We start from the raw sequence: 17,250 nt of genomic DNA, 5'->3' as shown, positions 1-17,250 counted from the left end.
CTGCAAATGCGACATTCATATTTAGATACGCAATTCTGTCATCTTTTCTTGATTGCATCTGTTTATTCAAGCAAGTCACAGTCGCAACGAGAAAAAATGATGTCTGTTGGAACCCACCTACAGTAGTAGAGTAAATGAAATGTATCTTAGTTGATATATAACTTGTCAATATCTAATATCACATATACATGTCTTTCTTTCATAACGTAAACCATTAAATTCAATCAGATTCGAGAATCAATCTATTTTTTTAGGAATCCCATTTTCGTTATTAGCATTCCAATCGAAAAATATATATTTCTAATTCATTATATTTTTTTAACAAGAACAATATGTTTCAAAAAAAAAAAAAAAAAACAAGAACAATAGAACATATTAATTCTGATTTTGTGTATTATCCTGTCATTTTTTTGTAAGATTTTATTTTAATTGCGTATTGAATTTTATATATAATTTCTAAACATTTTGTTGGCTATAAACTTGAAAACACTTAAAATAATTTCTCGCGAGCACTACCTGTCCGTCCCAAATATGCAAGTTTGTTTGTTTTTTTGTACACAGAAAAATAAATGGAAGAATAAAGTTTACTAACAAACTTCACATGTTATATATTATTTAATTCATTAAAAAAATAGTTATACGTTTTCTAATACTTAATTAATAGGATTATATTATTAAAAAACAAAAAATTGCTAATAAATCTAAAAATTAAACTATATATTTGAGACAACATAAAAATATACGGAACAATATTCAATCAACAAGTGTATATATGAAAAATTAGGACATCTGAGTACATATCTTTCTTAAAGGTTTAACATTATATTTTTCTACCATTTGATAAAGTTGTACATCATATTATCACACACTCCGTTTGTCCCTTATTAATATATATCATATAAAATTGCTATCGTATATTTCCGAACAATTAAATACGATTAAAAAATGTTTACGAACTTGTATAATACATAATTTAATATATATAATTATAATATCTAAGAGGCATAGCAACTAAAATATTTAAAACAAAACTACTAAAAAATTGATCAAATCGAACAGTTAAATGTAGCAATATGAAATTAAATGTGAGATCGATGACCACGACATTATTCAATGGTCGTTGTACATGCGGTGTGGGATGTGATAAGACATGAATAATATTGCATTTTTCCAAATTATTATTTTTAATGGTTTTTATGTTGCTTAAGTAATAGTAAAAATCATAAATTTCAGAAGCTTGGCATTTGAAATTTTGTCTCATTTTAATTTAAAAAATTAAATTCGTTGAAAATGGTTTAATTTGTAATTAAGAACTAGACACTGAGTTACACGCGTTATTATAAAATCATGTTATACGATAACATTATCAAATTATGTTAAATTTTTCTCTAATTTATTAATCGAAATTCGGGGTAAACAAAGCGTTCATTTTGTAGTAAAAAGACTGATATTTTCTTTTATAACAAGGCAATGCGTATTCTCAATTTATAATTTGAAAAAGTGTTGACATGAGAAGTTATATTTACTCGTTCATTATCATATTTCTAGGTTTGTGCGTGTTTTCGTATATATATATATTAAGAAATTTTTTTTAAAAAAATGGACAGGGAAATCGTGAAATAATTGATCATAAGATTGGTCAACCAGAAAAAAGGGGGGAGCGTGTATTCCGGTGAAGGGACGAATAAGCAAAAGTTGAAGCAATGACACGTGGATGGATGATGGACCTTGGATGAACATGCAAGGGCTGGGATTGAATCTTTCCTGATGACGTTCTCACGTTGCCAACTGAGAGAACTGTAGAGGAAGTGGCCAAGATTTTCTTCTTGTAAGGTAAAAAAGGAAGAAATAAAAAAGAGATAGTGGCAGTGCCCATTCAAGATTCACCACGCAGTGTGTGAATAGAGAGAGAGAAACAAAGGATGCCTTAAATTGACGCTGCAGAGGAGGTGGCTAAAGGCGGCGTTTGCAGGGCTGTGAATTTAATGCATCAAAAAAGAAGAAAGACAAAAGAATTCAATCCAACACTCTCTATCAAAGAGTTTCTTTTTTCTATTTCTCCATTCCCATGTACTCTTTACCCTAGAAGAATTCCTAAATTTTGGTTCTGAAAAAAGACTGCAACAAGAGAACAAACCCCCCCAAAAGACACACACAGCGTGTCAGTGAGGGAGTGGACAAAACACTCACCTCTTTCGCCCCATGCTTCTTAGCATGAGCTTTTATGGTCGCTGTGATGACTTAAATTGCGAATTTACAACTCAGCCCACGCGGAAACACAGAGTTTTTCTTGGTCTGTTTCGGGTGACGGTAACCACTTTTCTGCCCTTTTAGCCTGAGGTCTTATTCTTGGCTATGGATTTTTTTTCAAACTTGAGCTTAGACTTAGCTTGTAGGGTTGGAAAATGTCTGGGTTTTTCTCACTAGGAGGTAAGGACCAAGAACAAGACCACCAACAAACGGATAATAATAATAATAACTCCTTTCTGTTCAAGAACGAAGAGATCTATAACAAGGGTTTCGAGATATGGCAACAGTATCATCAACAGAGACTTCAGCAGCAGCCAAATCAGCTCCACAATTTTCAAGATGTGGGCTTTTCGGTTGGGCCAAGTAGTAGTATCGAAAGGAATATCAGTATCATCTTCGGCAAAAATATTGGTGATGATTCTACGAGTTATAGTTACAGATCAGCGTCAGGGTTTAGGATGTCAAGGCAAGGTAGAGGCGCAAACGAGGGAATAAACTGTCAAGATTGTGGGAACCAAGCTAAGAAAGATTGCACGCATTCGAGATGCAGGACTTGTTGCAAGAGCCGCGGCTTCCCGTGCCAGACACATGTAAAAAGTACGTGGGTTCCCGCCTCTAAACGCCGCGAGAGACAGCAACAGATCAACACTATGCAGCAGGAACAACAGCAGTTGACGATTAGAGGGGAGAATTCAAAGCGGCTGAGAGAGAATTCAGGCGGCGGCGGAAGTGGTGGTGGTGGTGGTGGATCTTCTATTCTTGCTTCAACCACGCGTTTTCCTGTTACCACGTCAGGTAGTACTGCTGTAACTACAAATATTCATAAAAGAAAACCCAGATCTTTGAAATAAGATCACCAGTACTAATAAAAAAGATTTGAATTTTCGAATTAAATTAATGGATGTCGAGCTATTTGACAATATGTTCATTCAAGAACTGTAATATTTGCCAAATCTGCGAGACAGGAAAGAAATGCAAAACGCGTAAATGACTTTGTACGAGTCCTATAATACCAGGTTCCTCAACAACGATATTCAGCAATTTGATAATACATATTCATATGTATCATTCGCATGTGATGAACTCTACCCTTCAAATTTCGTCCAAGCACCCCTTATAACTTTTCCTTTCTCTTTACTGTCTCCGGTGAAACTGACGCAAAAAAAGTATAAAGAAATTATGGTGCAGAAAATTTCTTTGATTCTTATTACTCAGAGTTTCTATTTTTTCTCGTCATGCGTGGAACAAAAATGTAATCTGATTTCTGCTTTCTTGGCCTGTGATTAGGGTTTGATTTAGGACAGCTCCCCCCAGAAGTTAATTCTCCAGCAGTTTTCCGCTGTGTGAGAGTTAGTGCAATGGATGACGCGGAGGAACATTTTGCTTATCAGACAGCTGTGAGCATCGGAGGTCATGTTTTCAAGGGAATTCTATACGATCAAGGACTCGAAAGCCGGTACCCTGGAGGTGGCGGGGAGAGCTCCTCCTGCTGCGTGGTTTCACAGCAGCCTCTTGATTTCATCTCCGCAGCGACAACCACCACCTCGGCCGCCGCTACAGCCAATAGCAGCCACCTAAATGTCACGATTCTCGACCCCTCTATTTACCCGGCTCCTCTTAGCGCTTTCATGGCCGGTACGCAATTCTTCCAACCGCCAAGGCCTTAAATCTGTATCTGCTAAGCTTTTAAAAATACTTTTTGGCTTCGACATTTATTCTCACTTTAGAGTGCATGTTCGAAAAAAAAAAGAAGAAGCTAATTTCTTCTTCTATTGAAGTTCAAGAGGACATGCATGTGTTATCCTTTATATTCTACTTTCACTTTAACATCTGTTAAATTGAATGTGGCTAGACCTTCGAGTAAATGGATCAGTGGCGAATGCCATCGAGATGTTAATTACTTACCTTCGAATTTCAAGATGTAGTAAACCTAAACCTTCTGTCTCATGCAACATTGTACGTATTAATAGCCAATATTTCTCACATACACAAGTTTGTATGTCTAGGTTACTTGTCATGACATATGACGCCTGTAATTTCTTTCAATAAGTGGTGTGATAATAACACTTGATTCATATAGTGTGGTTGATCCTATGCACTGCTAGTTTTCCATGCATTTGCAAATACCACTTTCTGATGATAATTCATCCCCCAATATAGAGTGCAACGAAAGTTCAGTATTCTCCTGGAATAACTTTCCAATTTTCATCTGAAACACTTGATTATGTACATCATATATCTGTTATATATATATATATATTGAATGTGTATCTCATATTTTATATTTTAATTAAATGCTGAAGTTTAGTGTTTATGCAACTATATAATAAATATGCATGTGGCACACACACACACACACACACACATATCTCATAAATGGAGATGGAAGTAAATATCAAGGTACATATGAAATGGCAAGATTAAAGTTACTTTTTCTATGGGCTTTTAATAAATGGTACCATGTGTAGGACACAGAAAAATTAAGAAGCTTACATATTATTTGAATTACTGTACCTTAAAAAATGTAAAATGATCTTTTACAATATGGACTTTTTGAGAGTTGAGACAAGAAATCAAGAACACAACACGTTTATACTTCCTCTAGTTTTCGTATATGATACGAATATATTCTCTCTCTTTTCTTGCTGTTAGTTCATCTGTGACCTGTATGTTTGTGTCTTAAGTTGAATTTATTTTCTTGGATATGTTCAAACTGGGAGACTGAATCAAGCAGGAGCTCCAACGTTATTTCTTTTTATATTGGGAAATGTGAAATAAATTTCATTCATGAAATGAAGTGGTTGGATCAAAGTAGAGCTTACCAAATCAATTAATTATAGTAACTATTTGGTTGGATGGCTACTACATATCTATACACATACACACACACACACACGATGTTATCAGTAGATATGCTTCAGAAATTTGACGGGATTAAATAAGCACCAGTAAATATTTTATTGGCTAGAAGCTTTTCAAATAAATTATTTCAAATGATACCAAGTATATATACTTTATAATTTTATTTATCTTTAACCTATAGATTAAATTTACCTAAATTGTTTATATTTTTTAATTAACTCGATACATTCTTGTATGCATATAAATCATACTCACATTATTCAGAAGTATTTTTTTTTTAAAAAAATTAAATGTATCACATTAAATCATATATATATAATAGGGGTTGAATTGAATTTGTGTATGAAAAGGGAAAACTGATCCTTAGACTAGGGTTGTGGGGCGTGGAAATTTTAGGGAAGATAGGGCGGTTTAGGGGCAGAGCCGCGTGCTTAGTTATGAAGTTTGCTTTCATGGTTTATTCAATGTGGTCCTTATAATAACCCACTTGTGATGATAAATCATCACCGATATATATATATATATATATATATATATATATATAAACACACACATGCATATGTATACATTTGGTGTGTAATTTCTTTAATTTTCTATCTTGATTTTTTCTACAATTTATTTTTCCAGAATGTCTGATAGCTTAGTTTAAAATTAATTAATGTGGAAGAGGTTGTAAATTGTGGATTGACCATATAATTATGATCTAAAAGTGCATATTGACGAGATTATTCTATGTTATGTATGAAATATTTGTCTATTTATGATGTTAAATGTTAGCTTTTGAATTATCAACGTATATTTCAATTTTTATAAAACTATTAAAGACCTAAATGATTTAATTGTATTGAAATATGAGGAGAAAAACTTTTGATGCAGCATAGACTAATCCATAATCACCTAATCGGTTTTCTTTTTTTTAAAAAATAACCGTTAGTATCTTGAACATGTAGGATAAATATAATACATGCATATTATGTATAACATGAATATAATATATTTATATTTTTAAAGTATTTCGGTATATGTTATATTTACCATTAAAAAGCCAATATCACAAAATATTATACTTGTTTCACAAATTGTTTGGCATTACATAATCAAAATATTAATTTCATTAATGAAAAAAGTGTTAATTAAGTAATTAACCAAGAGTAGGTTTTTTGTGATACGGTCTCACGAATCTTTATATGTAAGATGGGTCAACTCTATTGATATTCACAATAAAAAGTAATATTCTTAGCATAAAAAGTAATAATTTTTCATGGATGACCCAAATAAGAAATTAGTCTCACAAAATACGACCCGTGAGACCGTCTCACACAAGTTTTTGCCATTAACCAAATGCATTACGCTACACGGTATTTTAGGCAAGTTTAAAATTATATCATAACCTAAAGTGTTTATTTTAGGTGTTGAGCTATAATAATAAAAATAAAGATAATATAATATATATCATTTTACTTTGCTGCTCACCAACCGTACTCATATTTGTATATACCATTGAAGTGACACTCATCTATTGAATGTGATTTAACATATCAATATTATATATCTAATACGCGAGTCTCACATTATATATCATATTTTTTTTACGTTTTTTTTTTCATTTTATCATTTTAAATAGCAGCATGCTCTCTTACTGATTTTACAAGTTTACCTTATTATTTCAGTATAACTTTTTATTAATTTTTACATAATATTCTGTTTAAATATAAATCAAATTAACTAAAAAAAAAACTGCTCTGCCTCGAAGGTTTCTGTAACCTTTCTACTATATGTATAGCTATGTATTTCAACTACTAATTTGTCCAAAATCTGGTGGTAATTTTCTTCCTAAGGCAGGGCACCAGTTAAATAAAGATTTTGGAATGAAACTTTGGCCGGAAAAGCTGCCTCCCATGCCCAAAAGCGTAATTGATGAGTTTGAAAAATCACGTTGGGCACGTAATCGAAAGGAAGAGTTTGAGTCTTGGTTTCAATCATAGGTATTATTTTGTGAGATGTTTGCAGATACCGCTTTATCACGTATAGAAAAGCGTTACTCTCGTATAGCATCACTGTACAATGTATAAAAACAGAAGTTGAGAACTCATCACATATACTTTAATTCATCATATGATAAACACTATACTAATTGTGTGAATCCTGGTATGGCATAGTCAAGACCAGATAACTGAATATTATTTGTGCCTTGCTCGCTGAGCATGTGCATTATTTCGTTAAACAGACAACGATTCTGTGTTCTTGATCCTTCATTTCCATGCCACATTTCCCATATCGTGTTAGGTGTGAGTGTGTGTGCAAAGGAGATGGGTGCTATTTATCCTTACATCAAAGTAGTCAAGATCAGATAACTGAATACTATTTGTGCCTTACTACATATTGCTTCTTTTGGGTAGAAGGGATGGGTGCGGTGGTTTCTGGTTTCATTCACTCTGTCTTTCATTGTGTAGCTACATTTGCATCATTATTTACAGTGTACTCAGAATTTCAATTTTGCAGACTTCAGAGCATCACGTAAAGATTTATTCAACACGACAAAACTGCCTATTATTCTAAAACTCATAATGGGAATAGCTGTTCTTTTCTTTGATGTTCCAAGGTGCATTTTCTTGTTAGTGCCGCATTTGGGTCAATCAGTGTCAATCTGAATATGCTTTCTTTAATGGGTTCCAATGTGTTGATCTTGATTGGTTCCATTATGTCCCATTAACAGTTAAGAGCCCATGCAGTTGAACCTGTCATTTTGACTAGCCCTCATTGTGATTCTCAGAATAGAACAAGTCGGAATGCTTTGCATAGCAAGATAACTCTCGGTTGCGAAAAATATTTACTATAGTTGTGACTGCGTACTCTTAAGATTTCACTATGTCCGTGAAAACTAAAAAACAGCTCGACCTTTTATTTTTGTCTAATATGAATCATTATCTACAGCATTAGGATTCTTTCTCTTCTTTTTAGTTATCACTTACTCTGCGTCATTTCTAGATAAATATCTCTATTATCAAGTGTTGGAGGCCGCATGCTGAATTAAATTTCTTGGATTTTCACTAATTCATGTCATCCATCTATTTCACATGAATCTGTTATTAAAACAAGTCTCATCAAGAGAAGTTGGAAAGCAGATTGCCTAGAATGAATGCTTTACCAATGCGAAAGTCCATCCATGTGTCTCCCACTCGTCTAGCTTGTATTTTGCATGCGTAACAGGATTAGTATCACGAAAATGAACGAGGAATCTTTTTGTCCCAATTGGAAGATCTTTAGTGCTTATCATGACTAGGAACACTTGTTCTATCTTCTCTGTAAGAATTATTTTGTCCGACAGATGCTCAAAATAATAAGAATATCAGAATATGATGTAAAATAGTAAATTTGTGTTTTGTCAGAATTAGTGTTATGTCAGATGTTACAAATATTATATTTGCAACACAAATTCACTTTCAATAACTAAATGGACGAGATTAAATATGCACAAGTATAAATAGTTCTGAAGTATAAATACTTGTGCGGTGCCTTATGGCGAAAATTAATCACTAAAAAATCAAACCGATTACAAAAACCTAACACTAGTGATTATGACAAAAATCAATTTTCTCAACAAGTTGAGAAAATAAAGCTTTCTAAAAACAACCAACAATATTAAAACATGAATAAGAAAGCAAAAAACGAGATCCCTAAAAACACGAGCAGCTAAACACGATCTTCAGCCAACATCGTTACGGATGTTGTCTGTAGATGTTGGCAACATTCAGAGAAACACGTAAACCAACACTCTTCAAACCAGCAACGTCTTTATAGAATTATTTGTCTCTGAAATCTCGACGTGCAAAAGTGCATGAGTTATGCATTCATGAAAACCTCCAAGCGAAGAGTGGAAAACAAAACGAACGACTCCTCTTCAAAACAACAACGCCTTTGTAGGATGTTTTTCTATGAGAACCATGACGTGCACAGTGCGTGTATATTGATTGAGAAGAGAGAAAAGACCACCACGAAAATCTCCCACGAAGAACTCCCACGAAAATCACCTCCACGAAAAACTATCTCCACGAAAATCTCTTCCACGAAAAATCTCTTCCACTAAAACTCTCTGAATTTTTCTTCGTCTCTCTCTCTCTCCATTCTTTTTAATCTCCATCTCTCTTATTTATAATTTACTTCATCTCACTAGTAAATCTACAAAATAAAGAAATCAAGAGTTAAATCAATAATATCATATCTTCAAGATCTTTATCATAAATATAATATTAGAAAAGGCAAACCCAATATTTCACATAATCTTATCAAGAATGAAATTAGATTTAAAGAAGATATTATATCACAATAAAATCTTAAATAATTATCTTGAAAGGCAAAACCATAATTAAATATTATACACAATCAAATCAACAAAGAAAGATAATATTAGGGAAATTATTTAAGATAAGAAATTATATCAATTAAATAAAGAAAATATATTTCCTTTCAATCTCCTCCTTTTTGCCTTTCTGGACAAAATCAAATCAAACTCAATTTATCAGTTGAACTCCAGTTAACTCCCTCTTAATATTAGAATTTTTCTCCCCCTGAATAAAATCAAGTTAGTACGGGTGTTGGTCGTTGTGTTGACAACACCTGAGACAACACCTGCAAAAATCATTAACAGTTCATTAAAACAGAAACACATAAGGGAAGTAGAACCTTTAACAGAGAAGAACATTGAAAAGAAATCAAGCAAATGTATCAGATGGATGGTATCATGTGATCCTTTCAATTCACAGTCCATTGAGTTTGAGTTGCATCTTCTCCTCCTTTTTGTCCAGAATGGACATCTACCTCCATAACCAGACAATAGTCAGAAACTAAGTTATCATAGGAGACAAGATAAGCTTTAGCTCGTAATCACTATCCAAAATTACTGAGATAATTGCGTCAAAAATCATTTCAAAAAAAAAAAATTTCCAGGATTGAAACCCACATTGATTTAACACCACTGAACCATCAAACATCACACATATTCAATTTTTCGTAAAAACTGGATTTTCAACGAATTTTCTCTGTTGAAATGCTCATACCTCATGACACAACAATATTCACAATGTTATGTTTATGCATGATCTATTTATGCCTAATAACAGAATGTAACAGAAATGGAAACATGAGAACAAATATGAGATATGTTCACAAATGAAGTGTTTTCACAAATGTTGGCAACATCTTCTGACAACACGCACAATTCCAGAAAAACAATTTTGATTTTTCTTCACACTTGGTGACTTAAAGGCTTTCTGATCATAGAAGTGGTAGCTCCCACACTAGAAGAACGGTCTTCTTTAGGACTCCTCTAGGTAGCTTTTTCCAATTTCTTCTATTTTACCTTCTGTAATAAATTCAGAAGAGGTAGGTCCCACACTAAAAGCACAGTCTTCATTAGACTCTTTTAGGTAGCTTTCTCCAATCTTTTCTTCTGATACAGAGCATATGCATAATTGATTTTTTTGTCTTTTTACTTAATCTTTTCAAGTCACCTTTCGTATGTGTCAATGTCATGGGGTCAATGAACATCCCTCAACTACTTTGTGATGTAAACAGATCATTAATCATGTCCAAGTGTGTTAATATTAAATAGAACAAGGAATTGTAAGTGCACCAGAAGATTTTACATCATTGTGATAACACATCATATAACAGTATGAATGTAATGCAGAATGCCGAAATCCTAAAAATGCACATGCATGTTAGGTGTTGTCCGAGATGTTGTAACATTTGGGACAACATCTATGAATGATCAGGCAGAACACATGCTGAGAGATTTCCTAAGGTTGGAGAATCTCTCAAAATCTAATGTTTTTGTGAATATGTTAGCCAATTGGTTATTTGTATCAACAAATTCAATCCGAATCAATCCTATTTCTACTAAATTTCGAATAAAGTGATGTCTAATGTCAATGTGTTTTGTTCGAGAGTGTTGTATGAAATTTTTGAAATATTGATTGCACTAGAATTATCATAGTACACAGCTAAAGTTTCACTTTTAAGTCCATAGTCTTCTATCATTTGATTCATCCACAAAAAATGAGTGCAACCACTTCCTGCTGCCACATATTCGGATTCAGCAGTTGAAAGTGACACAAAAAGATATCATCATGCATTTGTTTTATTTGTAAACCAAAAAAGAAACTTAATTCACCAACCATGCTCATTTCAAATGTAGATGACATGCACTCAACAAAATTATCAGCAAGCTTTTGAGATGAGGAACCAAAGATTATATCATCAACATAGATTTGACAAATAAGAATCTCACCTTTAGATTTCTGAATAAAAAGAGTTTTGTCTACCTCACCTCGTTTGAAGCCAATTTCCAGTAGATATTCACTCAATATGTGAGTATAAGGAGCTCATGCAAATAAGTCCAGCCATCTCTCGGTAATCCAATTTTTCTTTCTTTCGAGTTTGGACACCTTCATGCATACTTCCAATTATTTGAGATGATTGATGATTTTTCTGAATTTTACTTGGAATATTCTATCCATCATCTACTGCGTCATCATCGTTATTCGTTTCGTCCTCAGCTTCAGTGACTTCAGTGTCAAGTGTTGTGCTAGGTGTTGCAACATCTGGAGCAACATCTGCATTTTCTAGTATGATTGAAATTTCCAGTAGGTCTTCCACATCATCTTCAGCTGTTTTCTTTTTCAAATCTGCACAGTCATCAAAAGCAACATTAATGGATTCCATAATAGTCCTAGTTCGTAAATTAAACATGCGGTAAGCTCGACTATTAGTTGCATATCCCAAAAACAAATACTTATCACTCTTTGAATCAAATTTTGCAAGTTGATCCATGTCATTCAAAACATAGCACACACAACCAAAAACATGAAAATATTTAAGGTTAGGCTTCTTTCCCATAATTATCTCATACGATGTCATAGTCGAACCACTTCTCAAATACACCCTATTTGAAACATGACATACGGTGTTAAGGGCTTCTGCACAAAAACGCTTTGAAATGCACTTTGAAGTCAACATCACCCTTGCCATTTCTTGAAGTGTTCTATTCTTACGTTCGGCTATCCCATTTTGTTGTGGTTTCTTTGGAGCAGAAAATTCATGTGAAATACCTTTCTTGTCACAGAAAAATGAGAATGAGAAGTTTTCAAATTCCTTACCATGGTCAGTCCTTATCCTTCTCACCTTCAAATTATGAAAGTTTGTAATCCTTGTGACCAATTTTTTAAACACATTGAAAGTGTCCGATTTCTCCCTAATGAAACTTATCCATGAAAACCGTGAGAAATCATCAACACAAAAAAAGGAATACTTCTTACCTCCAAAACTTTGCACTTCCACAGGACCCATAAGATCCATGTGTAGCAATTCGAGGCAACATGTTGTCCCAAAGTGGGGCAACATATGATGTGACACGCAAGTTTGCTTAACTTTTTGACAGTCTCCACAAACATATGGTGTAGTATATGATAGGTTAGGCATACCTCGTACAACATCGTACTTACTCAAATTTTTCAGGGTTTTGAAACTAGCATGTCCAAGTTTTTGATGCCATAGGTCGAGTTCACTAACTTCTGCATGTTTGCATGAAAGTTCTTCACCTATTTGGTAGCAATTGTCCGAAGACCTTGTACCTGTCATAATGCACAAGTTAGTTTCATCGAACACTTCACACGTATGTTTATCAAACTCGACATGCAAATTATCATCACACAGTTGGCTTATGCTTATCAAATTCAAATTTAATCCTTCAACATGAAGCACATTGTGGAGCTTTGGTAGTCCTTCAACATTTAATGTTCCCTTTCCAACAATCCTTACTTTAGCTCCCCCTCCATAGGTTACTCTACCACCTTTTTGATCAACATAATCAATGACACGTATGTTTATCAAACTCGACATGCAAGTTATCATCACACAGTTGGCTTATGCTTATCAAATTCAAATTTAATCCTTCAACATGAAGCACATTGTGGAGCTTTGGTAGTCCTTCAACATTTAACGTTCCCTTTCCAACAATCCTTACTTTAGCTCCCCCTCCATAAGTTACTCTACCACCTTTTTGATCAACATAATCAATGAGATATTCTCGTAATCCTGTCATATGGCGAGAACTTCCACTATCAAAGTACCAATGACCTGCAGTGTTAGTTTTTAAAGAGGTATAGACAACATTATAGTGAGTTTTTACCTTTGATACCCAAATTTGTCTTACTGTAGGTCGATGGTTAGAGGTGTTGCGGGAAATGTTGGACAACATTCGGGGCAACATTCGGCTCGACTTTCGATTCAAGCAGTCATCCCTGAGTTTAAAACAGTAGGGCCTGATATGTCCAGGTTTAAAACAGTAATGACATACATACCTGCGTTTTCTTTTCTTTGGAGCGAGTGCAACATGTTGTCTTTTTGGTGGAGAACTTTTGATTGAGGGTATGGGTTGTGGCTTTATGGATGCATCAGCTTTCCCTTTCACAAAGGCTGTTGATTTGGAACATTCACCGATTTCAAACACACTGTCTTTGAAACCTAAGCCTTTCTTGTCATCTCTTCCCATCAAAAGTATGGAATCAAGCTTGGATGTGCTTGAATTAAACTTGGATAAAGTCTCAGTTGCTGTTCGAAGCTCATCCTTGGCCTTGCCAAGTTCTAAGTTCTTTTTGCTCAAAATTACTTCAAGTTTGGCAACCACAGTTTTTAGATCGGTGTTCTCCTTCATAAGAGTTGAGTTAAGCTTGTTTCTTTTGGTCCAATCCTCAAACAGCTCTTCATACAGTTTTTGTACGCTTTCAAGAGTAATTTCTTCATCATCGCTTCCAATTCATCATCTACACTCGAATTTCCAAAAGCTGTAGATTTTAAACAAATTGATTTTTCGCAAATGTTGCGGCCAGGAGTGGCAACACCTAGGGCAACACCTAAAGGTTTTACTTGCAACCAGCGTTTTTCTTCATTCCTTGGTCGAAACTGTTGTTGGACATGAGATTTAGGAGCTGGTGGTCGAAGTGCTCCGTTTTCAAGTCGTGTGTCCATTAAATATTTCTGTCAAACAAAACAAAAACCAGAATCAGCACTTAGTATATCAAGAGTAGGCTCTGATACCACTTGTAAAAATTATTTTGTCCGAAATATGCTCAAAATAATAAGAAAATCAGAATATGATGTAAAATAGTAAATTTGTGTTTTGTCAGAATTAGGTGTTGTGCCAGATGTTACAACATCTCAGACAACATGCAGCAGAATATTTTATTTTGCAACACAAATTCACTTTCAATAACTAAATGGACGAGATTAAATATGCACAAGTATAAATACTTTATACTTGTGCGGTGCCTTATGGCGAAAATTAATCACTAGAAAATCAAACCGATTACAAAAACCTAACACTAGTAATTATGACAAAAATCAATTTTCTCAACAAGTTGAGAAAATAAAGCTTTCTAAAAACAACCAACAAAATTAAAACATGAATAAGAAAGCAAAAAACGAGATCCCTAAAAACACGAGCAGCTAAACACGATCTTCAGCCAACATCGTTACAGATGTTGTCTGTAGATGTTGGCAACATTCAGGGAAACACGTAAACCAGCACTCTTCAAAACAGCAACGTCTTTGTAGAATTATTTGTCTCTGAAATCTCGACGTGCAAAAGTGCATGAGTTATGCATTCATGAAAACCTCCAAGTGAAGAGTGGAAAACAAAACGGACGACTCCCCTACAAAATAGCAACGCCTTTGTAGGATGTTTTTCTATGAGAACCATGACGTGCACAGTGCGTGTATATTGATTGAGAAGAGAGAAAAGACCACCACGAAAATCTCCCACGAAAATCACCTCCACGAAAAATTATCTCCACGAAAATCTCTTCCACGAAAAATCTCTTCCACTGAAACTCTCTGAATTTTTCTTCGTCTCTCTCTCTCTCCATTCTTTTTAATCTTCATCTCTCTTATTTATAATTTACTTCATCTCACTAGGAAATCTACAAAATAAAGAAATCAAGAGTTAAATCAATAATATCATATCTTCAAGATCTTTATCATAAATATAATATATAGAAAAGTCAAACCCAATATTCTTATCAAGAATGAAATTAGATTTAAAGAAGATATTATATCACAATAAAATCTTAACATAATTATCTAGAAAGACAAAACCATAATTAAATATTATACACAATCAAATCAACAAGAAAAGATAATATTAGGAAAATTATTTAAGATAAGAAATTATATCAATTAAATAAAGAAAATATATTTCCCTTCATTCTCATTGGTCCTATTTGTTAGTAGGTTTAATTGTTCTTGAACACTACCTTGTAATGGTGGCTCCGGGGAGATAATTGGAGGATTAATGGCGGCTTTAACGTTGGATATTTTTAGCACCTACAAGTACCTCGTCGACGTCAGCAATAGAAATTTACACAGAATTAGTACAAATCTGGCTAGGACTAGAGGGATTCCTCTGTATTTTAGGAATGTATTGTAACTTGTAAGTGGCCTTCTGCTTTTTTCACGTGTTTTAGATTCAATAATTTTAAACCATGAAATTTTTGAGATCCTACATGTTCCGGCACTGAATCTTTTGTTGGCCAAGTTATAGAAATAGAATTTGACCTCTCCTTTAGGAGGGTTAAATTTAGAAAGCTCGTGTAAATCATGCGACTCAAATATTTCATTTGATCAGGGCATAGCAATCGTTGTTTTGGCTTTGAATCTTTGGGGACCAGACTGGTAGATTCTTTTACATTGTTGGGTTGGAAGTAGGAAAGAGCGATATATGGCCATTAGCTCGTTCCACATCTGATGAGTACTATAACCATTTGTATTGGAAAGATGGTCACAAAATACACACCTGCAATGATATACAGTGTACCACAAAAAGTTTCCAAGGAAAAAACAAAATAAGTGGTTTAACTTGATTTCTGGTGCAGTGTTTGGTGTGGGTGGAAGAATCTCTTTGTGTAAAAAGTGGCAAACAAAAGCATTAAAGAATGGTGAAGTGCATCTATCCTGTACAAGAGGTGGATACAGAAAGTGGCCAAACCGAATGAAGTCAAGGAAAACCTTCCCAAAAAGAGAGTTTTAAAAAATATCAAATTTTTTTGGAAAGAAAACTTGAAATCATATATTTTGTGATGTTGATATATCGATAAAAAATAATAATAAAAAAATATTATTAATTAGGTTAACAACATGTCCAAAATGAACTCTTATGTTTGGTGGTATATTGTCTGGTAATTTTATGTTAGACGGAGGTTCACGACTTTGATTCCTTTTATTTGATGTTTAACATACATACTTTTGTCCGGGTTCGAGCTTAGAGAGAGAGCGAGCACTCGAAAAGCCATTGTAGGAGACAATCAGCGCCAAGTGAGTTTATCTTCCCAAAACCGAGGGTCAGCATTCGATTTCTTCGTTCAATATATTTGAGTGAACACTATTTATTGTTATTTCAAGTTCCTCTTATGTTCTGATACTTTTTCTCCAATGAGTCCCACAATTCTTTGGCTGTCTTGACAGAGCAGTAGACACTGTAAAGCATGTCGTCAAGTCCATTTAAGATATAGTTGCGGCATAGGAAGTCATTGTGGTTCCATGCATCAACAGCATTCATTCGTTGCGAGTCGGTGTCGCCTTCTGATATGATAGGAGGGGACTCTGTCAGGAACCGAGACAGGCTCAATGTGGTGAGATAAAAGAGCATCTTCTGCTGCCACCGTTTGAAGTCAGCACCAGAAAACTTTGCAGGCTTTTCGTCGTGAGCGGGAGCAGCAGGGACGGTAGGCATTGGCGCTGGAACAGTAGGAGGAGTCAACATTTTTCAGAAACGAGAAGAGAACAAAAATTTCGTCTTGCGATTGTTATTTCAAGTTCCTCTTTTGTTCTGAAATTCGGGTCTTGAATCACGAACAAAATAGTAGCAAAAAGAGCAAGTCGAGGCAATGAATTTCCTTTGTCCGCAAGACGAAATTGCCCTGTATCAAAGTGCTATACGTTGCAAGCAATCGTCTCCAAGATACAACGATTTCAATCAAGAGAATGCAGCACTACAAACTCTTGAACGCAGCGAACAATAGTATGTTTGAACTTTCAAGTCTGGAAATGAGAAAACAAATGCAGCAATATGGCATGAAATTTTCG

At 34.3% G+C, this 17,250-nt stretch overlaps 1 protein-coding gene across 1 annotated transcript; it reads left to right on the top strand.

Moving 5' to 3' along the window:
* The first annotated feature begins 1,651 nt into the window (after positions 1–1,651).
* LOC142550931 (protein EXPRESSION OF TERPENOIDS 1-like) lies at positions 1,652–4,311 on the top strand. Its single transcript, XM_075659978.1, has 2 exons — positions 1,652–3,045; positions 3,538–4,311. Exons 1-2 carry the CDS (start codon positions 2,406–2,408, stop codon positions 3,915–3,917), a joined length of 1,020 nt encoding a protein of 339 aa, XP_075516093.1. The 5' UTR covers positions 1,652–2,405; the 3' UTR covers positions 3,918–4,311.
* Positions 4,312–17,250: the final 12,939 nt, after the last annotated feature.

The sequence above is a fragment of the Primulina tabacum genome, chromosome 7, assembly GCF_025594145.1.
Source record: "Primulina tabacum isolate GXHZ01 chromosome 7, ASM2559414v2, whole genome shotgun sequence".
Taxonomy (NCBI): Eukaryota; Viridiplantae; Streptophyta; class Magnoliopsida; order Lamiales; family Gesneriaceae; genus Primulina; species Primulina tabacum.
Note: the sequence above shows the minus strand (reverse complement) of the source record. Positions and strands in the feature narration are given on the sequence as shown.

What these genes read in the sequence shown, in the direction of transcription:
- LOC142550931 (XM_075659978.1), top strand. Translation starts at nt 2,406, where the DNA reads ATGTCTGGGTTTTTCTCACTAGGAGGTAAGGACCAAGAACAAGACCAC. An exon ending in TTTTCCTGTTACCACGTCAG is followed by an intron (nt 3,046 to 3,537) that starts GTAGTACTGCTG and finishes GCCTGTGATTAG; the next exon opens with GGTTTGATTTAGGACAGCTC.